The following is a 26,566-nucleotide window of genomic DNA, read 5'->3' on the forward strand; positions in this document are numbered from 1 at the left end:
ACCCTAACCCTGAGAAAATAGCATCTGCTTCTGTTAAATCAATTTATTACATAACATTTCAGCGAGAGAGCAGCAGCACAGCGTCCTGAGCTTTTGGCTGCGTTTCAGGTTTGATAAAATGGCGTCTTCGCAGCAAGCTGCTTGTAAAGATATGTTGCACTGAGCAGAAAAATGCAATGATTTGGTGTTTTCTACTGCTGCTTTTGTGTCGGAGAGGTAGCATTTAGTGGAAGCTCTACTAATAATGAAAAATCTTGTTTATTTTTGCTTGTTTTCTTAATGCATTTGAAAGCTTTCAGCATCAGAGGAACGGAACTACGTTTGAATGTCGTAGTGCAGAAAATGAAAAGGGGATAACAGGCTTTCCCCCGTGTGGGCTTAGCTATGGTTTAGTTTTAAAATAAACAAAGCTGCTTTATTCAATGCTTCCATCTCTTTTCTGCTTTTCCACATTATGTGTGCTGTGCAAGATTTCAGCTTCCTCAATCCATGAGACTTGTTGTGAGTGAGCTTTGTAGGGGCTTCAGATAGATACCAGTTTTCAAATCTGTCTCTATGCCTAGAGCTGGATGCAGCAGGTAACCTGAAATGTTAGCACTACAATGCCCATATTCTCTGCTTTATTATATTTTGTGTTTCAGAATAGATGCATATATCATGTTTTCTTTATGAAATTAGGCTACATTTTATTTAACAATTAAAACGTTCCTGGCTATTCCTATTTAATTTAGATTTGAAAAACTCATTTATAGTATTTTAAAGATCTGCACATGTTGAATTGAAAACTATATTATTGGGGGGGGGAGAGAAAGTAATTTGCCCTTTTTTCTCACATTCTGACTGGGGATCACTAACCTTTGTGTGCCAAGGAAAATCCCCAGTGGGACTGTCAGTGGCCCTTGGGATTTTTCTGTGTTCTGCAAGTCAGAGCAGGGAGCAGCGTCTGTCACCTGTCCTTTGGCAGCACAGGGCGAGCCAGGGGGTCTGGCTGTTGATACGTGACAGATGTGGACTGAAAAATAAAACGAGTAATAAGAGAGGAGTCACTGTTAGATCTGATTTAAAATGGGCTGAGCACAATTTATTAATAATGTTCCATTAAAAGTATCCCAGGCTTTGCCATTTCGTACCCTGTCTGTACTTTGGTTCCAAAGTCAGCTGAATGTTGTGTTATAGTTGGGGAGACAGGGTTTTACTGCACAGCATTTGAACTAATTACTGCAATGGAAGCTCTGAAGATATAATTGCTTTTAACTCAGCTGAATAAAAAAAATAAATATAATTGCAAATGAGATTTTTCGGAGGAGGAGGGAAGTTTGGGGTCAGTTGCTTGTACAGGCAAAGTATTTTACTTTTCTAAGAAATGCATGCAACAGCTTCTCCCATTTTGCTCTACTCATATTTTGCATTTGTTATTTATGTAAACAATAAACTGATTCTGCAACTAATTATTCATTACCCAACACAGCCAAAAGTGTTTTCTGTTTTTAATAAGCACTGAATTGAAGCTGGTCAAGTATGTTTGCTACAGTACATAATAACACCAGCAGTCTCCTCCCACCCTATTAAGGATATTATTTTAAAAAAACAGCAACCCCAAACAAAACAACCCCCTCATGCTATTGGTTAGACTGATCAGAGCTGTGCATTTTTCAGGTCATGTGTATGGTTGCTGTTGGACAGAAGTTCTGTGCTTGTTAAAAAAAAAATTGAGCCATTATCCTCAAATTAATATTTCCTTCCTGATGGCTGAAGAAATGTTGTTGTTCAGGGGAATGATATTTTATAGAAGATGCATAATTAAGATTTTAAAACACAAAGTATTAATTTAAAAATTGTTTTCACTTTGTGGTGTCCCGGCACTAGGATTTGCCAACACAGAATACCTGTGGTTCCTGTTTCATGTGCCTTGTTTACAGTCTTTGCTCAGCTCACAGAGGAGGGATAAAAATGCTTCTGGTGGACTCAGTGCTTTTATTTCACATCTTTGCATAAATAAAGAGGAACCGATTCTTAAGAATTTTTAAAATGGGTTTCCCATTTCAGTCTTAAAAATTTGAAAAGAAAAGAAAATATTGGGAACTTGTGTGAAGAACTAGTTTCCTAGAAAGTTGGAAGAAATCTTCATTTTCAAAAAAAAACCCATCCCAAACAAACAGAAAAGTTCTCTAGATTTAATTATATAAAATATTTTGCATTCATTATTTTTCGGAAATGTTTAAGGTCTTTACAGATTAAGACTGTGCTACTCACTATTTATTTCATAGCAGCAAGTCCCTTTTACTTAAAAGAAAATAGAAAAATGCCTTTTTGTTATTTGCTTCTAGAGACAAGAATATAAAACTCACTCTCTTCAAGATCTGTATTCAAACTCTTGATTTGTCTGACAGCAGAGCCCCAGTTTTTGCAGGTTTCTGTTCATTTTGTGATTTTTTTTTCCATTCTCTTCATTTGTCCTTTTTCTTCAGAGCTTTATGGCAGCAGCCTTTGGTGTTAGAGCCAGTTATTCCCAGGGGGTGTTAGACACTCTGAGGTTATGGCATAGTTTTTTCTCTGATTTTTGAATCCGTGACTTGTGGATCCCGCTGGCTCCGGGGCAGGGAGGGCACAGCACAGGGACTGGCTGATTTCACATCCCCTACACGGAATTATTGTCATGCCTGCCAAAGTCACCACTTTCAGATTAGCCCGTGGTTATTGTTGAGCAAATCATCTGCACCTTGGGAAGAGCGACTGTGCCAATGGGACAGGAAAGGGAGCACCTGGATTTGCAAAGCCTTGGGAAGCCCAGGGGTTGGAGCTGCCTGTTCCTGGCTGGATCCTCCCCGCAGTAGCTGTGCTTGGCCAAGCCCAGGCACCTGGCCATTTTCTGCTCTTCATATGGACATCTCTTGGGTTTTATAGTCCTTCTCCATCATAGTTTTCTTTTCTTCTTGGTTTCTCTTACTGCTCCTCAAGATCTGGTCTCCCATTTAACAAATTGTTTTGCTCCCTACTCTCGGGAATAATTCTAAGCTATCTTGGCATCTTCAATCCCTCCCCTTCCCTTTATTTTGTCTCCTAAGTGCTCTAAAATGTGAGCACTGCTTTAACCACCATCTTTGGGGGAGAGGAGAAAGGAACTGATTAAAAAAGCAGCTCCTTTTCATATGGAGACATCCTTGGTGCTCTCCTGATCCCCCTTCCCCAGCCTGCCCTGCACAGCTCTGTCGTTCTCCCAGCACCCGCACACAGAGCTGAGCTTTGGGCTTTGACAAGACCTTTCATTGCAACAATGTATTTCCAGCCACTTTCAAATCCTTCTGTCAGGGCTCAAACGCAGCCCTGAGTCGCACCACCCACAGGGTTGAAAAAAATCTCGTATAACTCCTCTTATCTGATTTCTTGGTTGCCTCAACTTCTTATCTTCTGGCCTGGCCTGCTGCTGCTTTTTTCCCTTTGTTCATTCCTACTCTGCTAAGAATGTTCCTCGGCTCATTTCTCTGACCCTGCTGACCCTGTTTTAAGTCTTTTCACAGCCTGCCTTCCCTTTCCATGTCTTATCTAGGACTCTGGTCTCTGTTTAACACCCATGTAGCAAATCTAGAGCATCAGGTAAATGTTCCATGTGCTTCCTCAGCTCCGTGCTGCAGCAGTGGCTGTATCCAGGAATAACAGGATGCTTTCTTCCTTTCCCCAGACATTGCATGTAGAGGAAGGAATCCAGGTAATTCCAAGTGGTTCTGCTCATTCTTTCAGATTTGTCATGCACTTGTCATTTTTTATGGAAGAAGTTCTTCCCTGTGGGGGTGATGAGGCACAGGGTGCCCAGAGCAGCTGTGGCTGCCCCGTCCCTGGAAGTGTCCAAGGCCAGGTTGGACAGGGCTTGGAGCAACCTGGGACAGTGGAAGGTGTCCCTGCCCATGGTAGGGGATGGAATGAGATGATTTTGAGGTCCCTTCAAACCCAAGCAGTTCAATTTTCTCTGATTATTTAGGTCTTTCCCTGGTATCATGAGAAGATAGGTGATAAACTAAGAAAGTTTTCCCTTCCTTTCTCTAAAATTCTTTCTTCTGCTTCAATTAATTCGAATTAAAAAAAGAAAAAAAGCAGTCTGGGTTGGTTTAGCATATATTTCTTCATCTTGCAAAATCTTCCTAAGGCAACCAAGTAATCACCTTAAAAAGCTACAGGTGAAATGTGTGAACGTGAGAGCTTGTCTTTGTCAGGGAGAGAGCTTTTTCTAATCGTGGGAGTAATTTCTGCAGTATCAGAACACCACTAATTAGAGGAGCTGATCACACCAACATATTTGCGATTTAAATTAATTCATATTAGGCATTAGTTGTTAACAACTTGTTTGGGAGATTTGTTGCATCCATCTTCCCCACAAAAATTCTCATTTTATTCACAAATCACAAAGAATAGAAGCCACGTTTCAGCAGATTTAAAGCAAGTAAAAATAATTGACATCCAAAATTTTTTACTTTGATACGTGCAAGCAGTTAAGAGGAGCTCTTCAGCAGATTGTTCCCCATACAGATCTGTTTAATCAGACTGAAACACTTGTTATCAAATTCCTGTCAAAAGAAAGTAAGAGAAATAATCTTCTACAGAGCAATTGGGATAGAAAATAAATGAACACCTTGACCAAAGCTTGAATTCTTAACGTAGGAATGAACAAAGGGAAAAAAGGCACGTTGTGCCTTCCCATTTATTGTCATCATATTGCTGTGGTGAGCAAGCAGGTGCTCAAGAGCTTTTGGTTAATTTTTTGGGTTAGTGTCTGTGTTTGAGGATGTGACAGTGCTGGAAAAGCACAGCATTACTTTTCATTGGCTTGGGGACACAAGGGATTGTGTGTACAAATGCAAAATGATGTTTAAACCACAAGTAAAGCCTGTGAGAGGTAAGTTTCCTGACAAAACTGTCTGTTAGAGATGCTGAAGTTCTCTGCTAAAATATACATCAGTGGTGTTTATAATTGGCACCTTACAATGAAGGTTGCTGTTTATATTTGTTTTTTTATTTCCAGGAAGGGTTGCAAACCTAAATGCAGTAAGAATTTAGTGTGTTGTGCTGTGAATGTGTATGTAATATCTCAGGGCAGGCAGACATTTTACATTTTTTTGGATGCTCTTTGTGTTTCTCTGAAGAAGGAGAATTGAGTCAAAATAAATGGTAAGAGTTTGCTAGATACTCTTCTGTTCTTTTTCCAAATTTGCTTTTTGACTTTTCATGTAGATTAGTATATTTACTCTTCTTATTTATTGCCTGCTTATTATTTTTACTGGTACACTGGAGGCTACAAAACACTTGCTCTATTTTAAAACGAAATTGTTTATAGTTATTTTAGTTGAGAGTCTTGCCAGATTAAAAAAAAGAAACTCAAACAAATTAATATGAGCATCATGCTCCATTGTAGTGAGGAAAATTGCTGTATTATGTTACAGAATGTACTCTAAATTTTAGCAGAATGTAGCATTTTAACTAGTGATGTAAAACAGTGCTTAATAGAGGGCTTCTGCAGTGCTTGAACAGTGGACTCATTTTTAACCTTGGATCCTTTCAGATCTCAGCCACAGTGGATTGGGAGACCATTATGAGAATTCCCACTGGGGACAGCAGCCCGCTTTCAGGAGTGAAGGCAACTGCAGCTGGGATAAAGTGATAATAGACAGGACTGACAAGGAAGCGTGGCCTTCCATTACCGGAGCTGAGACTGAGTCTGCTTCAGAATGTACTACAGACACTGACTCTGCCTCCAACTGTGGCTCAGAGAACAGTAGCATGGCTACAGGGAGTGCCCAAGGCAACTTCACTGGACATACAAAGAAAACTAATGGCAATAATGGCGCCAACGGAGCACTCGTCCAAAGCACTTCTAACCAGAGTGCCCTTGGAGCTGGTGGAGCAAACGGCAACGGCGGCTCGGCCAGGGTGTGGGGGGTGGCTGCGGGCTCCAGCTCTGGCCTAGCTCACTGCTCTGCCAGTGGTGGGGATGGAAAGATGGACAACATGATGGGAGATGGTAGAAGTCAGAACTGCTGGGGTGCTTCCAACTCGAATGCTGGCATGAATCTTAACCTTAACCCTAATGCCAATCCAGCTGCCTGGCCTGTACTTGGACATGAAGGAACTGTGGGAGCAGGCAACCCTTCCAGTATTTGCAGTCCAGTCAGTGCCATAGGTCAGAACATGGGCAACCAGAATGGGAACCCAACAGGCACCTTAGGTGCTTGGGGAAACTTGCTGCCGCAAGAGAGCACAGAACCACAAACGTCCACTTCTCAGAATGTGTCTTTCAGCGTACAACCTCAGAACCTTAACACTGATGGACCAAATAACACTAACCCCATGAACTCTTCACCAAACCCTATCAATGCAATGCAGACAAACGGACTGCCGAACTGGGGGATGGCCGTGGGCATGGGGGCCATCATCCCGCCCCACCTGCAAGGCCTTCCTGGTGCTAACGGAACAGCGGTTTCTCAAGTCAGCGGGGGCAGTGGTGAAGGAATGGGCAGTTCAGTATGGGGGATGTCCCCAGGTAATCCTGCCACAGGAAACAGCAATTCTGGGTTCAGTCAGGGGAATGGAGACACTGTGAACTCAGCATTAAGTGCTAAACAAAACGGATCCAGCAGCGCTGTGCAAAAGGAAGGAAACGGAGCGAACGCGTGGGACTCGGGGCCTCCCTCCGGCCCCGGGGTGCTGGCGTGGGGCAGGGGCGGTGGCGGGGTTGGCAGTGTGCATTCTGGAGCCTGGGGCCACCCCAACCGCAGCGCCAGCAACGGTGTCAACGGGGAGTGGGGCAAGCCCCCAAACCAGCATTCCAATAGCGACATCAATGGGAAAGGATCAACAGGGTGGGATAGCTCGAGCGTTACCAGTCCGAATCCTGCCATGCAGCAGGGCAATGAACAAATGAACTCTTGGGCCAAAGCTGCAGCGTCTGGCACCACGGCTAGTGAAGGAAGCAATGACAGCAGTGGGAGTCAAAATGAAGGCAGTACTGGGAGGGAGGGGGCTGGAGAGGGCAGGAGGAGAGACAAAGGGATGATAGACCAAGGGCAAGTTCAGTTGCCAAGAAATGACCTTGACCCCAGGGTCCTGTCCAATACGGGGTGGGGACAGACCCCTGTGAAGCAAAACACTGCCTGGGAATTTGAAGAGTCCCCAAGGTCTGAACGGAAGAATGACAATGGAACTGAGGCCTGGGGTTGTGCAGCTACTCAATCTTCAAACTCAGGGGGGAAGAACGATGGGTCCATCATGAACAGTACAAATACCTCTTCAGTATCTGGGTGGGTCAACTCTCCACCGGCAGCTGTTCCAACAAATACAGGTTGGGGAGACAATAACAACAAAGCACCAAATGGCCCAGGGGGGTGGGGAGAGTCAGCAAGCTCTACTACTGTTAATAATGCTGCTGCTGCCAAAAGCGGCCACGCGTGGAGTGGGACCGCGAATCAGGAGGACAAATCACCTACCTGGGGTGAACCTCAGAAACCCAAATCTCAAAACTGGGGAGATGGACAGAAATCAAATCCGAGCTGGACTTCGGGAGGTGGAGACTGGACAGATTCATCATCTGTTCCTGGACACTTGGGTGATGGGAAGAAGAATGGATCTGGATGGGATTCTGATAGTAGGTCGGGGTCTGGCTGGAATGATTCCACAAAGTCTGGGACCAGTGGGTGGGGGAATGGCACAAACAGCAAGGCTAATACAGGTACAAGTTGGGGGGATTCTTTAAAGCCAGGCCCCCAACAAAATTGGGCTAATAAACCCCAGGACAACAATGTGAGTAACTGGGGAGGAGCTGCTTCTGTAAAACAGACGGGGTCAGGGTGGGTTGGTGGGCCAGTGCCAGCCAAACAAAAAGAGAACTGTGAGGCAACTGGCTGGGAAGAGCCATCTCCACCGTCCATTCGCCGCAAGATGGAAATCGATGATGGTACCTCAGCTTGGGGCGACCCAAATTACAACAACAACAAGACTGTAAACATGTGGGATAGAAATAATCCTATCATTCAGAGCAGTACCACAACCAACACCACCACCACTAGCACCATTATCAACACCAACATGGTTGAACCTCAGCCATCGCACCAGTCAAGTGCCCAGCCGAACCGGTCCCCGCTGCTTGGCCCAGGTATGACAACAGTTTTGTGAAATACTGCATAAAAAACGTTTATGAGATACTTTACACCAGTAACAATTGCTGAATGCTGTCTGTCCTGTCGGTGTGTTGGGTAGAAAATCCTGTATTTATGTCCAGAACAGGTTTATTCTTTTACTCTGAAGTAATCCTGTCTTCAAGACAGAATCCATGGAACCTGACACAAATTTCCATAATCCGAATGAATGTAGGAAAAGCTTGAAACAATATTTGGTCAATAGCATGGTAGGTTCTTAGACTGTGGATCTATATTTATTGTAACATCTCTTCCACAGTTACTTAACACCTTTTAATTCAGCTTTTGAGAGGCTGGGGGGGTTTGGCAAACCTTTCTTCTATTATTTGTCTGCTGTCCCCGACTGCACAGGCTCAGTGTGTTTAGACAGTCTGCATCTGCTTCTTTTCTGCAAAACATCTCTTGGCAACAGATGTTTGTTAACAATTGCATTAATTTAGGCTGCTGCTGTTTCTCGGTCCAGTTTGTTGTCTTTTATGAAGAAATGGTTCTCTTCTCAGGGGTTAGGCACGGGCAGCACCCTGGATTTTGTGTGGTTCTCAAAAAGCAGGAGTGGTTCAAGATGTTAATATTCAGGGTGGCTGAAGTTAGGTTATCCTAAAAGGTTATCCAGCTGTGTTTCAAAGGTTTTAGGCATTTCTTATTTTTTCTAATCAAAGGCAAGTTGCTATTGTAGGCAAGCAGCAAGGAATAAAAATGGGCAAAATGCTTAAAAGAGAGGTATTTCAATAAAAGTTACACTAGCAGCCCATATCTATATCATGACCACAGACTTCTCCAAAGTAAATCTAATCATGCAGTACTCTTTCAAATTCTCCATCTGTGTTTTGTTTCCAAGTTTCTGTTTCATCATGGCTAAGTACTGACTTTCTACCCACGTTTTTCTCCAAGTGGGATTTGTTCTCTCATTCCCATCCTTTTTCTCTTTGATGTTTTGGAATGATTCAAATTTGCTTTAATGTCTGTGTAAAAATAGTCTAATGTTCCCCACTCTGGTCAAATATTTTAAAGTAGAGGGTACCTATTTTAATAAAATAACGTGCTCCAGAAGGAGAAATCTTTAAATGTCTTTGTATTTGGTCAGTCCAACATATGTGACTAGCTTATTTAATCCATATTTAAACCTTCACCCATGAAACAAGAATTCAGATTCCTGAATTGTAATGAAAGTATGAAAGTGGATTTTTGGTTGGGTTTGGGTGAGGTTTTGTTTTCGTTAAGGTGATTTTTGGAGGATTACATTGGTGCTTGTAGTTCATGCATACACAGCAATGCATTGTTAATATTATTCAAATAATTAACACTTTATGGAGGAAAACTTAACAGTCCTGAGCCCTTCAGGTTTTGAAAATGGAATTTAAAAGCTGGTGTTAATCTGCAATGATTCCTTTGGAGAATGAGCAGTAGCAAAGGAAAGGTTCCTTTGAAGCAATGTGTTTACATATTCAGAAAGCTGCCTATGAACATGTGACCAACCTGCTCAAGCTGTCCCCTGACCAGGTTAAAGTCAGTGTTGGGCTTCTTGAGAAATGTGAGCTAGAAAGATTCTAAGATCTTTTAAGATAAGCAGATCTTTTATCTTCTCTCTTTTTTTTTAATTTTCCAAGATAAGCAAAGCCAACTCTCAGAATATACTTAAGTCAGCATGCAAGAAAGTATAAAATTAGTAAAGTGAAGACAATTTAAAATGTGATTCTGATACTAAAATTTCGATCAAGTTTTAGCAGGCATAAATTAAGCCTTATGCATTTTTGCTCCATAGAAGGGTTTTTGTCTAAATGGAAGCGAGGAGCAGTCAGTCCCTTGTGTGTTGAGCTGTGCCCGTGTTTACTTGTGGCTGTGCCAGAGAGGGACCATTGCTGTGCTTATCTCACACGCAGAGCACAGTGCAGTTCCAAGTGATCCCAGTAATTCCCCGAGTGCAGGGGCCCTGTTTTCCCACTCAGGCAGCTGCACAGCAACATCCTCACGGTGTGGGGAGAATGTACACAGACCTGAACCAGCTACAAATCATCTCCCATCTTCCTAACACAGCCAAAACATGGGGAGCAATAGTGAGTGTCCTCCCTCCCACGCAGACAGGCCCTGCGCTCTGGAGCTGTGCTGTTTAACTCTTTTTCCTGCTCCAGTTCCCTCTCCACTTGGCATTTCCAGCCTCTACAGTGAGGGAGACAAGAACCCTCTAACCAGGAGATTTCTGCAATCCACAAACTAAGTTCATCCAGCAGCAGCTCTTTTCCAGGCAAAGCATGATTGTGTTATTAGAGCCTGTGCTGTAGGGCACAGTTAAATGCTCATCTAAAATCCTACAACTCTTGAACTCCGTAGTTACCATGGGCATTTTCATTTTGTCACCTGCATGGTGATGTGCTCTGCCAGTCACATTCAGGGAATATAATGAATAAGGAATCATGGATTGCATTCCTGTACAAGGAGGGAGGAGTGGTGCAGGTGGAAGCTGTCACAGTCACACATCTTGCAAGCAAAGAAGTGGAGTTTAATTTTGCTGCACAGCACTAGTTAGGGGTTTACAAAGGATTAACAGTCCCTTTTGGGTTTGAAGTTTATGCTTTATTAATTTGGAAATAGAGGCCAAGTTACAGTCTTGTTATTCGAGTTGTCACCCTTCCCCAGAAGTTCTCCAGATCCTTTGAAGGCAGAACTTGAAAGCCATTGATGGGAAGCAGATGTTGGTAAACACTTGCTGAAAATGAAGAATGCTCTAAGGAGTTTCATTTTCCATTGGGAAAAAAAGAGGAGGGAAAGGGATAGATAATGTGATAGCTACAGTCCTTTCTGGTTATAGGAGCTTGTTCTCAAGGCAGTGGTGAATTACATAAAAAGATGAGCAGAAAGCTGGTGGGTTTGAGTTAGATTGGGGTTTAATCTAAATTACTTGTGCATAATTCTTCCTAACACCTCTAACTCATGCAGCTTTGATACGAGGGGAATAATAAGTGAGAAAAGGTTTTGCAAACAGAAATGATTAAAAGAGATTTTTGGATCCCAAACAGCATCAGATCCACCCTCCAAGTGCTGAGGAGTGGGCTTGATGCTTTCCTGTTCTCAATACATCAGGAGAGCCTGGCAGGGTTCCAGCATCCTCCAGCTGAGGAAAGAAACAACAGAAGATAACACCAGCTTCCCACTGGGGATTGTAGGGCACAAATTAAGGTCTTTGTGGTTACTAGAGAGCAAGGAGCTTAAATTTTAACAACCTGAACTGGGTGTAAGTTCTGAAAGCTCCAAACATCTCTGTTCCTTTTCTAATCCTGTGCCACTAAGTGGCAGCTCACGTGACAGTGTTTTTCTTATTTTGAACTTCCATCCAAATGGATTTGAAAGCAGCTGAGCTTTGGGCTCCTTTAGGGTGCTCATGTGAAAACCCAAACCCCTCTGGTGGGTGCTCAGCCCATGGGCAGCCAGGTTTTGGGGGCAGCCAAGTGATGCTGAGAGAGCTGCCCTTGATTTTCACACAAGGGCAATGTCACTGCTGAAACCCAAATTAAAGCTTTCTGAATGCTCAGTGATGAACTAGAATCCCTTTCAGAAAATGAGGATTTGAAAGATTAAGGGTTGTAGGTGGCTCTTAAATGTATATATAAAACCCAGAATAACTAGTGTGTAATTAGTAAACAACCTCTTTTCTGCCTAATATCTTCTTTTTATCTATATAAGGTTCTAATACTTTGGTTTGCCTGTATTGTGCTCATGTACTCAGGTATCTATCACAGACTAACAACTCAAAGGAAAACAATTTCTGCCATCCAAATAGCTATAGGGTTATTTTGAGGAAAAACAACTGCATCCTGCCACAGCTTAGTTAACATTTCACTTTCCCTTGAGGATTTCCTGTTGGCTGTGGCCCAGTGTTAATTATGTTTTTATTTCTATAAAACAAAGCTCTGCCAATGTGTCCATGTTTATTACTCACTGTGATCTTTTAATTTCTTGCAATGCTAACAGTGCTTAAGAACTTCAGTACTAAAACCTCACTTTCTTGCCAAAGAAACCTTTAAATGGAGCATATTCTCTTGTGAAACAACATTCGTGCAAATCGGGGTGGGTTTTAAGGAGCTTTTTACCAGGAGAGCATAAATCTGTATTATTTTCATCAGAAAATAGGAAGTTAAGCAGAACTTTTGAAAATGTTTGGCAGGTTCAGGTTTGAGACCACTCAGAGGTCTTGGTTTGCCTTCCCAACAGCTGTGGAGAGTTTTGTATCATTCATTCAAAAATGTAACTTTATTCACCTTTAAACTTCCTAAAACAGAATTATTTGGAGTCACTAAAGATAGCACAGAGACAGTAGCGTTGGGACAGCAGTATTTACACAGAGGGAAAACAGCTTTGCAATTGAGAAGTGCTCCAGAAATTACAGACAGGGTAGTTCTTGCAGTGCACAGTTATTTCTGTATAGCCTTCAGCTTTTATTTATTAATTTCCTGCCCTTAATTTTATTTGTTAAGATAGTTGGAAAACTTTTTAGTTGATTCATTTTGTTTGCTTTTATGTACTAGTATTATTTTCTGTTAGTAAAGGCTGATTCCCCCATTATTTGTAATCCCATATTATTTCCTGCTCAGTGCATTTAAAAGCACTTAAAATAATTTGAACATTACACATCTGTGGCCTTTAGTGGAAGTTGTTGAATTTATAAGAGCAACAGAGGAACCAGGATTTTTTGAGGTTTTTATTCTATGACATAGCACACTTTGGCTTTTTCATGTATGAATTGTGTTTTAAGGATGATTTCATAAATTGAATTAGGTAGTTTCCTGTAGAAAGTGAGGGAGATGTTAGTACTCTGCAGTGTCCCTGTTTGCAGTCTGGTTGGTGCTGGAGAGATGTTTTGTTTTCTGTTTCATTTGCCTGCAGTTAATCTTTTTCAGCTGCCAGTTTGATTAAATACTCGCACTTGTCTGCCAGTTGCCTCCTGAGTAGTGAGGCAGAAACTCAAATAAACCCTCCCTTAAATAAAGTTGGCTTGAAGATACAAGCAGGAACCTTGAAATAAACATTTCAGGTGCAACACCGAGGAGGCTGTCATGTTAAGTACAGGTTCATTTAGGTACATCTGTGGATCTGCCAGTTTATCTTCTTTACACACCTTAAAATAACCAGAAATGTGAGCTACCTTGATCGAGCCTGAACCACGGTAATTTTGTATAAATTGGAAATCACTTGAATGAAACAGTGACATTTTGGGTTGTCTCAGGAGCTTGCTTTAAATTCAGTGCCTCTTGCTGGTAGAGAAGGAGTTTTATAAAGCTGCAAGATGCCAGGGGAGAGTTTGGCCCTGGGTTGTGCCATCTGTACTTGCATGAGTGTCTGAGAGAGCTGCAGTGGCTGTAAGGAATAGAGCCTAAAATAAATATTTAAAAAAATAATTCAGAACACAGGAGCAGTGCACAGCTCTGGGCCCATCTATTCGATTGTTTTCTCTGCCAGGCACTGTTTGAGTTGTTGCTGGCAGTGGATGTTGCTGCAATTTCTGGTTACAGGAATTCTGTGGAACTCAGGGAGTTCTGCAAGGACTTGTTGCTCAGTGAAACACTATTGTTTGGTTATTCCAATGTATTTCAAGGTACTTGCATTGCATACCTATTCTGGGTGTCAATTTCTGGAGAAAATGTTGTTCCTGCTTTCTGAAACCCTTCCAGAGCCTTTTACAGATACCATTGTGGAGCAACAAAAGGAAATAGTGCTGTGGCAAAGCAGCATCTGGTCATTCACTTACAAAATACTCATCTTAATACCATTCCTCTCCAATGAAGAGAAAACAAGTTCCTGATTTAGCAGCCTAATTACCAGTGGGAGTTTTAAGCAGACTGAATTCTACAATATTTGTTGAGATCTCAGCTGTCGTGTAATGGGATGTAATTTTTTTACAATTGTAGAAAAATAGGTTAGTCTTTAAGAATTTTGTTTTCTTGCTTGTTGTTCACGTTTGCAAAGTACCTTGAACTCCACCTGTGATCCAAGTCCTCTCTCTGGAAAATCTCTGGTAACGATGGTTGTAAATTCAGTTTCCTTTTGCTCAGGAGCCCTGTGGCTGTTCCTGCCACGTTCTGCTGCAGGGCTAAAATCGTGTCAGATGGATTTAAGCGCATTACACTCAAGCCAAGCCAGACTAAGGCTGTTTCTTTGGAGTAGCTTACGTCTTCCAGTGAGTTAATGTAATACTCTGTAGGAAAACAATGGCTTTTACCTGCCATTCCCCATGGTTTGATTAATGAGTCCTAATTACAGTCTTGATTAGTTGCCTTAAAATAATGTTTATTATAATGTAGAGGGTCAGTGGTGAGGGATAGGTAGGTAACCATGAGCTGTAATAAAAGCTTTAAGGGATACATTCAGCACAGATAATCTTCACTCAAAGTGGGAACATCAAACAGCACCTTACTGCCAAGGCATGAGAAAAGAGATTTTGTAGTTTGTAAACAGTGAAAAGGAATTAAAATAGGTGAAAAACTCAGTGAGACAAGGCCCAGCTCAGACTGGGGTCCTGGTCCCTGGAATGCTGGCCCTGGGCAGGTGGGAGCAGCTGCTCATGGACCAGTGTGGTGCTCACTTGGCAGCCTGGTTGCTTCTGGCTGTGGAGAAAAACCCTCTTTCTGTGTTGACAACTTGGCATTAGTACTGAATTAAGAAAAAAACTCTTGGGACCAAATTTAAGGGATTTTTTTAAACACTTAACTACAATCACTGTATGTACTTCCTGGTTCATGCTCTTTCCAGAGAAACTCTTCAATAAAGTTGAAAGTTTTTTGGAATTGTTTGGTGAATAAACCTTTCCTCTCATCCCTGTTCTCCTTGCCTTGCTCCAGCAGGCTGGGGAGAGATGCCTGCTGTCCACACCAAGAGCGAAGCTTCCTGGGGAGAGCCCTCCTCCCCTTCTGCTGCAGTTGATAATGGCACTTCGGCGTGGGGCAAGCCCCCCAGCAGTGGGACCGGGTGGGGAGAGAATCCTGCCGAGCCAGCAGGGACCTATGGAAGAACAAACGCTCCAGCTGCTGCCCCAGCACTGTGCAAACCAGGTACACACAGGGCTGCCACGGCCTGGCAGGGGAGGGGAATGCTTCTGCCACTTCTGCTTTTCTGTGTATTTCAGTCACTGCCTTTGTGATTTCATTCTCAGAACTGCATTAGCTGTTAATCCAAATACCCAGTTAATTCAAAAATATTAATATAGTGCATCTATCTGTAAGTTTAAAGGAGAGTAGTTTTGTGTCTTTGGAAAGCAGCATAGCAGAGGTGCAGGAAGCAGTGAAACTGCAGAAGAATGTGACTGGGACTTAAACCCTTGGTGTCTAAAAGAAACCTCTATTGGGATGAGCAGCAGTGGAGAACAGCTAAGATAGAGTTGATTCCGGTAGGAAAAGCCACACCTGAGAACCACTGATCTTACCAACCTCATGTGGGGTTAAACTGAGTGAGGGGGTGTTTTCTGCAGCCATTAAAGCTATTGCCAGGTTCAGGAACATCCTGAACTATTTCCTGCTTCGTGATTCCTCTCTCACAGTATTTAATAAATATCCTCCATCTCTGAATGTCCTGAGGGCCCCAGTGATTGCTTTAGGCTCTTCTTTTGGCTGTTGAGGTTGCCTGGAGTTTCACTCCTGCAAAATACCATAGTGAGACATAGTTAGAAGTCCCAGAAAACATAAAAGCAGGAGCGAGAGCTCTTAAGATGAGTAATCCCAGCTTTAAACAGAGTAAACAGAATAAAATGGACTGAGGTGACAGAACCTCATCACTGAATATGAAGCATTTCCTGCAGCCCACAAGCTCCTTTCAGATTCCATTCTTCGAGATGGGAGTGAGTTTCTGAGCATTAATGACTGAAATTTGGTTTGTTCATGGAAGAATGTGGTAGGTAAAATGGTGAGATTCATTGAAAGCAAAATAACATTTAACAAATGTGTGCTCATACTTTGGTTCCCTGTTCCTAGGAGAATGGAGTGGCCATGACCACAGATCTTAGTTCTGGTAAAAAGCGGGGCTTGCAGTTGCTGAATGTTTTCTTCTCTAAGTACTTGGAGAACATCCCTTTTTCTTGCTAGCTTCAAAGAAGACAATTCCTATCATTTTAATGCCAATTAAGCTATTTGATGAACCTCTGTCTCTTCAAAATACTCATGTTAGCACATTATGTATGGCACAAAGGGCTATTTCTGTAAAATTTGCAGGAAACTGAGAAAGATTTTTCTTCTCCCACTTTCCCTCCAGCTTCAAAATCTATGCAAGAAGGCTGGGGCAGTGGTGGGGATGAAGTGAATCTCAGTACTAGTCAGTGGGAAGATGAAGAAGGAGATATGTGGAATAATACTGCTTCACAAGAGAGCAGCTCCTCCTGTAATTCCTGGGGGAATGCCCCGAAGAAAGGACTTCAAAAGGTAAGACAAAAATAAAGACACTCTCCAGCAAGAGTGGAATTAGCGTAACGTTTGCAGAATAAGTTGTCACAAATTTGCTGGTGCATTACACCTGAAATAAAAGCCCTGACACCTGAACACAAGCACAGCTTGCCACTACAGTGGTTCAAGTACAGCCTACCTTGTTTCCAGGGGAAAATGGGAGATCTTTGAATTTAGGCATGTCAGATGCTTCACGAGTTTTGTTGTTGTTGCCTTTGTTTTCTCTAAGTTTTATAAGCTTCCATGTATTCTAAAGAAATGATAATGTATTAACAGAAAGAGGAGAAGGTGTTAAGGGGGCTTTCAGACACTTCCCAAGGTGGTGCAAAAGCAAACAGTAGTTTGTGATGGAGCTGTTTAACAAAAAAAGCTGTTTTCTATTTGTGAGGACGGTGTGTGTGTGTGTGAGAACAAAGGGAACTTGTGTTAATGCTGCACTCAACCAAGAACATAGACAATTGTGTGAGGAAATTTTCCACTGCACAGTCTTTATTTCAGGACAAGGCCAGGCTGTAACTTAAAGGAATTGGGAATGCATTTAGCCACTTTGTTTGTTATTCCATTAGCCAACAGTTAGGCCGGTGATTTGATCAAGTATGGTTGTTTCTTGTACTGTCCGCAGCCCAAAACAAATCCGCGCTTGTCCCTTGGTACTTTCTGGAGAACTGAAAGGAAGAGACTTCTTAAGGATTTTGTGATAGAAAAGCTGCACAGAGATCTTTTAAAGGTGTTTATCTAGACGCTCTTGTTTGTTTTTAAGAAAATACACTGAGTAACATTCTTAACTTCAAGGTTGCAAACTTGTTTTTGGGAATGTTTTTCAGGAAGTGTTGTACTATTTCAGCTTTATTTCATTATATTTTTCTGCCAAGGATTAAAATGAAATACGTAAATTCAACGGTGGCTTTAATTCAGTGGCCAGCAAATCAAATACTAAATAGTACACTGAACACCTATTCAGCTGAGATAAAATTTTACACTTTTGGGGGAAGAGAATCGTAGTCGTGTTGCTCGGAGGGTTCTTCAATACTTTCTGAATTAATGTACTAATACATCTTTCAGTAGCATGTGTTATTAATAAAAACCACTTACCATTTCTTTTATGTACATCTCACTACCATGAGTGTGGCAAGCAGCCCATTAATGGAATGTCCCATTTATTTACTAAGGGCATGAAGACATCTAGCAAGCAGGATGAGGCCTGGATCATGAACCGTCTGATAAAACAGCTCACAGACATGGGCTTCCCTGTGAGTAGTGCTCAGCCAGCACACTGTGCCTTAGCTTTTAGCTTGTATTCTGCCTGTGGCTGTTGCAGACTGTGTAGCTACACCAAGATCTTCAGTCTCCAGGTCAGGAAGTAGGTCTGACCTGCGTTTAAGCACATACTGTGATTTCAGAAATCTGCTGTAAACCTATGGAATGATTCGAGATCAACTGGGCATATCATTTCCATGAGGACTTTTATAATATTTTGAAGTTCATAGTTTTATAACAACAGGTATTACTTTGAACTGCAGTAATAATCCCCTCCCATTCCTCTTTTTCTATTAAACAAGTGAAATGAGAGTATAGCTGGGTTGTTTATTAGAGAAAGTCATATCACTGTGATATTTGAGTTCATGGAAAACAGGAAGAGTTTAAACAGAACAGTGTGTTTCACCTTGTAGAGCCGGTACTTCCTTGACAAACTGCAATACCTGAATTGTGGGAATTACTGAAAGCAGAAAAAAACACACACAGACGTTATTTAGGCTGCTGAGTAAACATTAAACCCAGTATTTAAGAGATGTGTCTGTTTTCTCAGGTTACTTTGAAATCACATGAATGTGATTACTTTTCCTCTTAACATAATTCCTGTTTTTGACAGAGAGAGCCAGCGGAAGAGGCCTTGAAGAGCAACAGTATGAATCTCGATCAGGCCATGAGTAAGTATCTGTGTAAGTAACTTTTTTGTCTTTAAAGCAACACAGGAACCCTGCATGAATCTGAGCATTTGATTCTATTCAAACCAATTGGATAATATTTATTATCTTGCCTTGCTTTTGTAAGCAAGGTGTATTTCTCTGAACTGCTGTTGGCAACTTTACTCTCTCTGCCTCACCTTTTCCAATACATTTCCCCTTTCTGTGCAGGTGCTCTGCTGGAAAAGAAGGTGGAAATGGACAAGCGTGGAATGGGAGTGACCGACTACAATGGAATGGTCACCAAACCCCTTGGCTGCCGCCCACCACCAATCTCCAAAGAGTCTTCCATGGACCGCCCCACCTTCCTTGACAAGGTGAGTTCAGCCCAGGTGCCCAGGTCAGAGTGTGCACAGTGTAGAAATTCGGATTATTTTCACTGTCTGCTTAGAAAGCGTAGAAAGAAATGTGGTAGATACGGGTTTATTCCTTTTCTTGTCTTTTTTCAGTCTTGGGGGAAATTCGGTCCTTGTGGAAAGGATCAGTGATTTGATTGTCACATAGAAATAAACAATGATCATCCCCAGTTTTATGCTTAAAAACTTTCTAAGGAATCAGTAACACAATGGAACTAGAAATAGGAAGAAAGCACAAAAAACTAAGCACAGGAATCTTGTCACTCTTACAGAGTCCATTCAGTGACCCTTGCCCAGATTCACAATCAGGCAGGACCAAGGCCAAAATCTTCAAAGAATTAGGCTCTTAATTCTCTTCTTTTAGTTTGGAACTTTTTAGAAATTTCAGTGAAAGTTCAGTACCTAAATAGGAAGGAGGTGCTCAGGTATTTTTGTTAAGTCTCAGAGCAGACATGCCCAGTCATAAATAGCTCCTCCAATGAGCTTCCCTGTCTGTGGTCACATAAGACAAATTTTCCAGCACTATTTAATGACTGAGGAAAAGGCTCCAGAGGTTTGTGGTATCCAGGATTCAAAGTGGCTAAAGAAAGGAATATAGGAAAAGTGCAGCCAGATCTTCAGTAGGAAATGGGATTTACAGCCTTGACAGAAAGTCTTGCAGAAACTTACCAAATCACCTAAGAATCCCCCTGGAAATTACTGATAAGTAAAGAAGAATCTCAGATGCATTCTGTATTTCCCAGGTTATTTAAAGGCTCATACAGATGTGTGGAGGAATCTGAACACAGAAATCAGTGCTTTTGACAAACTGTGCTGAAACCAATTCATTTCCCATGAGCTGTGTACAGGGTGTGAGGCAGTAATGATATCCACTCGTACAAAGTTCATTCTCAGCCACGGCAGACTTTAATGAATGTGTTAATTGAAGGCCACACAAGAGGCATGCATGCCAGTTAGCCTCTCCTTTTGTTGGATAACAATATCTTCAGTAGTAAAATTCTTGCCAGAGAGAGAGGTGCATTATGTGCAGCATGATGCATAATTCTGGAAACATATGTTAAACACAACTATTGAGAAGGGAGTAGTAAAATCATTAATATTCATACAGCAAGGAAAATCTATCAGTCTAGGCATAATCTGTCACAGTGACTTGGCTCTAACAAAAGAAATAATCCCACACTGTATTTGTTAGCTATCACAGTGTTGAGCAACTTGCTAAGTGAATTAAATAAATATAGTTTCTACTCTAAGAATACTGAGGTTTTTTCCCCCAAAGAAATTCTTTCCAGATTTATGGAAAGAATTTTCTTTCTTTTTCTCTTACCAGCTCATGCAAGTCCAGCAACTCCTCCAAAACCTTTTTGCCCTTTGAGGTGCTGTTTCAGAGCACAAGTCTGGAGCTGTCTTGTTTCTTGTTTCTTGTTTCAGTGAGGAGCAAGCTCTCCACACACCTGCACAGAGCACTCCAGCCAACATTCCTTCTTTTACTTATTGCTTTATCAAGTCAATCATCCTTTTGTTGGCTTTGCTGAGTTTTCAATAAATTCTGCAAGGTTCCTTTTCGTGAAGTTGTAGTTTGGGGTGGTGTGCTCATTGTTACCATTCTCAGCTCACCGGCATTGAGACTCCATCAACTTTCTCTAAACAATTAAACCCAGCATTTAGTATTTTTTTAACTTTATACATTTGAGGAGGGAAAATTTCCAACCCTGACATTTGCTTCTGGACCTACTGAACTCCCTGTTCTCTCTGGATCAGGAGTGGTCTGTGCATTCAACATCACCTTTGAGTGTTTGCTTTCTCTGCTTGTGCTCTTTATTCCATGTCACACCAAGTCAATCTTTGGCACTCAGTGCTGTGTTAATTTATTATTTCTCAGGATGTTGTCTTGACCTGTAGCACCATAAAAGGACAAAGGAGAAAATCCAGTGGGCTTGAGGGAATAAATATGCAGCCCTGATCCGTGATCTCTCACCCTTGGTGGCAGGTGTGCTGTGCTTAGGTGTCAGGTTTGACTGAAGGTGTTACCTGTCTTCTGGAGCCATCAGATTTGTAAGAAAAACTTGTCAGATTTTCCTGGAAGCATCCATAAAATACCAGAAATAAGCCTAGAGAAGAGATCATTTTTTCAAGTGTAGAGTTTGTGTTGGAACACTGAAATCCTTACCTTGCAAATGAAGTCTCCTTTTCCCTAACCTCATGATCAGTGATCAGCTCCTCTTTTCTACTACTGTAAAATCCAGTTCTACAAGCCTTGATGCCTCTTAGCTTCAATTCTGTTCTTCCAAAAATCTTCTGACTGGACTTTTTTCCTTGTTTCTGTTTGTTGGGATTTTTCAGCCTCATCCTTCACATTCTGAGCCCAGTAATCTCTGGGGTCTGCGATTGTTTTTTGTCTTTGGGATAACAAGTAGGATACTGTATTAATATGGAGAAACTTTTTTTAGATGTCACAATTAGATAATGGTCACTAGGATTTTAAAGTTATCATTTAAATTCTTCTCTCTTGCATCTCTGCCACCTTGGATCCAAGGAGTGAAACCATTTTCGTCACTCCTTATATGATGAGCACTTCTTTGAATATTGCATTTCCTCCAGGTTTCTTTTGCCTAATTCGTGTTTGATTTGAAGATAACTTTTTTTTAGATGAGATTTTATTACTTTAACTTCCTCTTTTAGGAAAGGGTTTTTTTTTTCCAATCTTTTTGTTTAGAAGTTGATGTGTATTTTCTGCCAGCTACTTCTGTAACTGACTTTGTATAAAGACCTCTGGCAGATTCATCAGCCTCTCATCTCTGTTGAGACATTTTGATTCATGAAGTGGCAGTTGTTGGCAGGTGACTGCCAAAGTGTCCAGGCATCCTCTGCTAAATTGTCCCTATCTCATAGGGCTAAAAACCTTTGAGTAATTCCACTTGCATTCTGTCACATTTGGTGTGTGAAACTATTGTGAGAGACTTCCCAAAATCTTAAAAAAACACCAGTGTGGTGCTTTGTGTTAGATAACTAGCAGAAAACAGTGGTACCAGTAGGATTTTATGGTTGTGTCAAGTCCCTTCAAAAAAGTTCAAAGCATTGCTGGATTGAGCATTAATGTGATGATTCAATTTTTAATTGAGTGGCCTGAGGAAGAAGTGTAATATCAATTTGTAAGAAAATCACTGAAGAGGAAAGGTTAGGTAGAAAAGATTGTTCTTCAGGAAACAATTATTACATAAAGGAGAAATAATGGGTCAGAAACCACTGTGAGCAGTAAAATTGTCCTCTAGTCCGGCTTGAAAATGGCTAAAGGGTGCTTTAATTTGACCAGCTAAAATATTCCATTTTAAATGAATTGATTTTAGTTCAGTTATAGCGCACAGATATGTGCAGCACAATGCAACGAGTTCAAATTAAATAAAATAGAACCAGGTGAATATGAACAAAGTGTTATAAACTCACACAAAGCCATTTGCTGCAGTTCGGCCAAGGAACACACTTGTGAAGGAGTCTGGAAATGAAATGCCCGAGTCTCCAGTGTGGTCTGTCCTCTGCCATCCTTGGCACTGCCTGTTTCCAAATTGAGAAAAAATAATGGCAGTAAGGGAAGTCTTGAATAAATCTGGGGGGTAGGGAGGGTATTTCATGGTCAGTAGGTCTGTTCACATAGGGAACAATGGCATCTGAAGGAGAGAGCGAGCACCAAGCTTGAAATTATTTTCACTTTGAAGGGGGAAGGGTAGAATTGTAAACATATGTCTGTGATCTAAAGAGAAATCCTTGAACCTGTTACTGTCATGCAAGCTGCAGTTGTTTGTGGAGTGTGACTGATGTCCAGTAGAATGTAAAATATCTCGAGCTGAAAGGCCTTGGGGATATCATTAGAAAATGTCAGTGTCCCCCTCAGGATAGTCAGATAGGATGTCAAGTGTCACTTTGCCTGATAGTAAAGAAACTTTTCCTTTGCATCAAAGGAGAGCTGTAGAAAATGCATTTTTCAGGATTAACTTAAAACATATAATTCACTGAGCATGCTTGCTGCATTAGGTCATCTGTTTGGGTATGTGGTAAGCAGACTGGGCTGCTTTTTGAACAAAGGAGGTTCACCAGTATCTCACAGTCTTCTGGGGCATTGAATTTATTGTTTGAAATAACCTAGCTCCTCACCCCTTTAAAAAGCCTTTCCTTGCAATGAACATACTGCCTGAGAAACAGCAGCCCAGCACATTGCAAATTAAAGCTTTTTCTCTCTGCCTGTTTTCTTGGAGCCCTGCTTTGTACACAGTGTTATTTGATCATGCTTACCGCAGGCTTCCCAGACATCAAAGCACAGTTTGAGATAGAGCTCAGAGCCCCACTGAAACACGAGCAGAGATCTACCTGTTTGATTGGGGAGCCTCTAATTTATTTTATTTTCTGCCTTGCTGTTTGCCCCCCGTGGGGGCTGCCTCCTGTGCATCAGATCCACGCTCAGCCATGGTTCCTCACAGCCCAGTTAGCAGAGGGGGCTCTCCTGCCTTGCTAAAATCTGCCTCCTCCTGGGGATGTTCAGGAAGGCTGCCCAGCCCATATTGTCATTACTGGGTTTGATGGTTTGTGTTCGTTGGCTGCCTTGCAGTGTCATGTTTCAGAGTGGGGTATTAATATCTCAGCGCTGTGTGAATATTGAAAGAGGCTCGTGTGTCTCAGTTAGGAAAGGGGATTAATGCAAAAATGCTTTTTTAAGAGCAGAGCTATGATGTGGAACCAAATCCAGACTAGTGTCAAATAAGCTGATGTGGCCTTTCCCAAGTTTTGAGTTTGTTAAAGCAGTGGTTTATGTCTGTGCTCCGCTGCTGGAGTTCTCCAGACAGACAGAGGGCTTCCCTGAAACGTGCTGGGCCTCTGCCCTTCCACCTTTCAGTCTGGTGGAGAAGAAAGGAGAAAACCTAAGTGGGAAGGAGACAATGGCCACATGATAGCTCTGCCATCAGCTGCTAAAATCCTTCCTTTCCGCTGGAAAGGTGGGTGAGGGTGATTGTGCATTTGGGGATTAAGTGCAACAAAGTTACAAAAAACCGGACCTTAATCCTGTTTCTCTTTTTCTTCTCCCTTCACTCCATGCTTTCCATTCCCTGTTATTCATCTCTTTTTTTATCTCTCTCTTTTTATTCATCCATGCCCTTTTCTGTCTCCATGGGCCACTGTTTGTGCGCTGTGGGCTCTGGTGCCGCACACAGCTCACCCTTTCTTTCTCCAATCAGGATGGCGGCCTAGTGGAAGAGCCCACTACTTCACCATTTTTGCCTTCACCAAGCCTGAAGCTCCCCCTTTCAAACAGTGCACTCCCTAATCAGACCCTGGGCGGGATTGCCTCAGGGCTGGGCATGCAAAACTTGAATTCTTCTAGACAGGTAAGGCTGTTGGGGGAGATCCCCAGGGGAATTTCGGCTCTCTTGGAGTAGCTGCTAGTGCCTGTCAGCCTCTTCCCCACGAAAAATGGGTTTAAACTGGGAGTGGAGCAGCTTTGTTCATGTGACACATCAGAGGAGGAGCTACCTGCTGTGTAAACAGTTCACCTTACAGGACATCAAATAGCTGCTTAGTTGTAATTAGCCTGCTAATGACACAAATCCATCTAGAGGAGACTGCAGTGTTTTTGATTTACACCCCTGAACCCTGGTGTGGCACTGCTTTCACTGATGGGAAATCTCTTTTTTTGAGGCATTGCTGATTGTCACAGACTGTAAGGCAGTGAGATTGGTCCAATTCTTCTTTCCTGCCTGGTATAATTACTCGGTGATGTGATGGGGACTTTTTTACTCCTGCTCTGTCAAGGCATCTCATAGTTTGAGCAGGTGTCAAGAAGGAAACTGGGCTTGCAGAGGCTGGGTCAGGTAGAGCATCGAGTTAAGGAAGTGTTTTGGCCTCTGGGTAGAACAGGCTGAGAGGCAAAGAAAAGGAGAGGAGATGGGGGCAGGGGAAACTGATAACCACCATGAGAGTGAGAAGCCATAAAGTACTGTTGATTATGACAAGGTTATTTTTGTCATCAAACTGAAGTCCCAGCAAAGATACGAAATGAGAGCACAGAAAAACCGTCATTCTGTTGTGGCTCTTTATTATGTTTATTCTTTTAAAGTCAGTTTTCTTAAGGCAGTACTTGTCCAGCACTCACAGCCCATTAAGCACATCTTTCCAAAGCAGTCTCCACTAATAGCATGTCCATTATCAGTAGCTTTGTAAAATGACTAAGTAAAAAAACTGCTTAGCCAGCTGGAGGATGGGGTTACTGGGAGTTTAATGCCTCCGTTCCCCTGTCCCTTGCTATACAAATACGAATGTATTTGGCAAGTACTTTTGATTGTTCCTCTTGTGACCCTCCAGGGTCCTGCATCCTTATGAAATCCATCTTCAAGTACAGCTGCCTTTTGTTCAGGCATCTCTACAAGGTTTTGGGGGTTTGGGATGTTGGGTACACGCAATCTTTGCCCTGCCCAGTTCTAAACCTGGTGTTCAGCACAGTTAATATGTGCTGGTCTCTTGATTTGTGCCTGTCATAATCACTGAGAGTAAAGCCTGCACAGACAGGTAACCCCAGGTTATGAGGTTTGTGGTGTCACTGAGTGCCTGTCCCTGTCCTGCTGCAGATACCGAGTGGCAATCTGGGTATGTTTGGCAATAGCGGAGCAGCACAAGCCAGGACCATGCAACAGCCGCAGCAACCGCCAGTGCAACCTCTTAATTCATCCCAGCCTAGTCTTCGTGCTCAAGTGCCTCAGTTTCTATCCCCTCAGGTCAGACAACACCTCACTCACGTTTTCCCTTTCCCTGGAATTCTTCCCGTGTGCTCTGTCATGCTTCTGAGGCTTCACAGCCTCCTGCCTGGCTGTGTCTGTGTTATTTGTGTCCTAGACAGGAAGATGTGACATGGCTGAGGTGTTCTCACTTGCATATCATATAATTACCTCTGAGAGCACATTCTCGTGCTCCTTTTTGCACAGTGGTGTTTCTGAGGAGCTTGTTCTCATCTCTTTTGTTATAATTGAACACTTGAGTATGGTTATTATGATTGTATTAGAGCCTCTTGCTAATTTTTTGATAGTTCATGGTATTACTTCTGATGCTAGTAACATTTTCCAGCCAATGTGACTCTCATTAATGGCTCACACAGCTGCCACTGTTAGAAGTAAATGTACAGTGTTTAACACTCTTCTCTTCTTCAGGTTCAAGCACAGCTTTTGCAGTTTGCAGCAAAAAACATTGGTCTCAGCCCTGCACAGTTAACCTCGCCAATTAATAATCCTCAGCATATGACGATGTTGAACCAGCTCTATCAGCTGCAGCTGGTAAGTTAAAAGACATGGCAGATAAGCTCTAAATCAGAATTGAAAGCATGAAGATAAAATAGGAGAATGACTAAATTTTTAAATGACATGACAGATCTTCAAAACAATCAGCTGCTGATTTCTTTTTTCTTTTTAAAGAAACACAATCTTTTTTCTTTTTTTTTTTGCCTTGGGCTTTATAAATAGTCATTTGTGGAATAATTATCCTTTACAGCTGATCAGTGGAACTAAAAGTCAGTTGTCTTCCTACTGGTGTGAATAACACAGTGTGTTCTCAAACAGCCCTGGCCTGTGTGTTACATGTCAGTAGAAAGATTAAACTGGGCATGTGTCACAACA

General features: G+C 42.1%; 1 protein-coding gene across 11 annotated transcripts in view; it reads left to right on the forward strand.

Annotated features, from left to right (window-relative positions):
• Nucleotides 1-26,566, forward strand: part of TNRC6C (trinucleotide repeat containing adaptor 6C) — a 97,856-nt gene that overhangs the window by 55,265 nt on the left and 16,025 nt on the right. For 4 of the 11 annotated variants that reach the window (XM_063409846.1, XM_063409850.1, XM_063409855.1 and 1 more), the window contains 10 exons: nucleotides 5,552-8,137; nucleotides 15,011-15,220; nucleotides 16,413-16,579; nucleotides 17,223-17,327; nucleotides 17,770-17,850; nucleotides 18,471-18,528; nucleotides 18,736-18,881; nucleotides 24,119-24,292; nucleotides 25,529-25,675; nucleotides 26,105-26,227. In XM_063409846.1, coding sequence (XP_063265916.1) covers nucleotides 5,552-8,137; nucleotides 15,011-15,220; nucleotides 16,413-16,579; nucleotides 17,223-17,327; nucleotides 17,770-17,850; nucleotides 18,471-18,528; nucleotides 18,736-18,881; nucleotides 24,119-24,292; nucleotides 25,529-25,675; nucleotides 26,105-26,227 — 3,797 coding nt within the window. The remainder of the gene's footprint in view (nucleotides 1-5,551; nucleotides 8,138-15,010; nucleotides 15,221-16,412; nucleotides 16,580-17,222; nucleotides 17,328-17,769; nucleotides 17,851-18,470; nucleotides 18,529-18,735; nucleotides 18,882-24,118; nucleotides 24,293-25,528; nucleotides 25,676-26,104; nucleotides 26,228-26,566) is intronic. The other 7 variants (XM_063409849.1, XM_063409853.1, XM_063409851.1 and 4 more) reach the window with 5 other exon arrangements.

This window comes from Prinia subflava, chromosome 12 (assembly GCF_021018805.1).
Source record: "Prinia subflava isolate CZ2003 ecotype Zambia chromosome 12, Cam_Psub_1.2, whole genome shotgun sequence".
Classification (NCBI taxonomy): domain Eukaryota; kingdom Metazoa; phylum Chordata; class Aves; order Passeriformes; family Cisticolidae; genus Prinia; species Prinia subflava.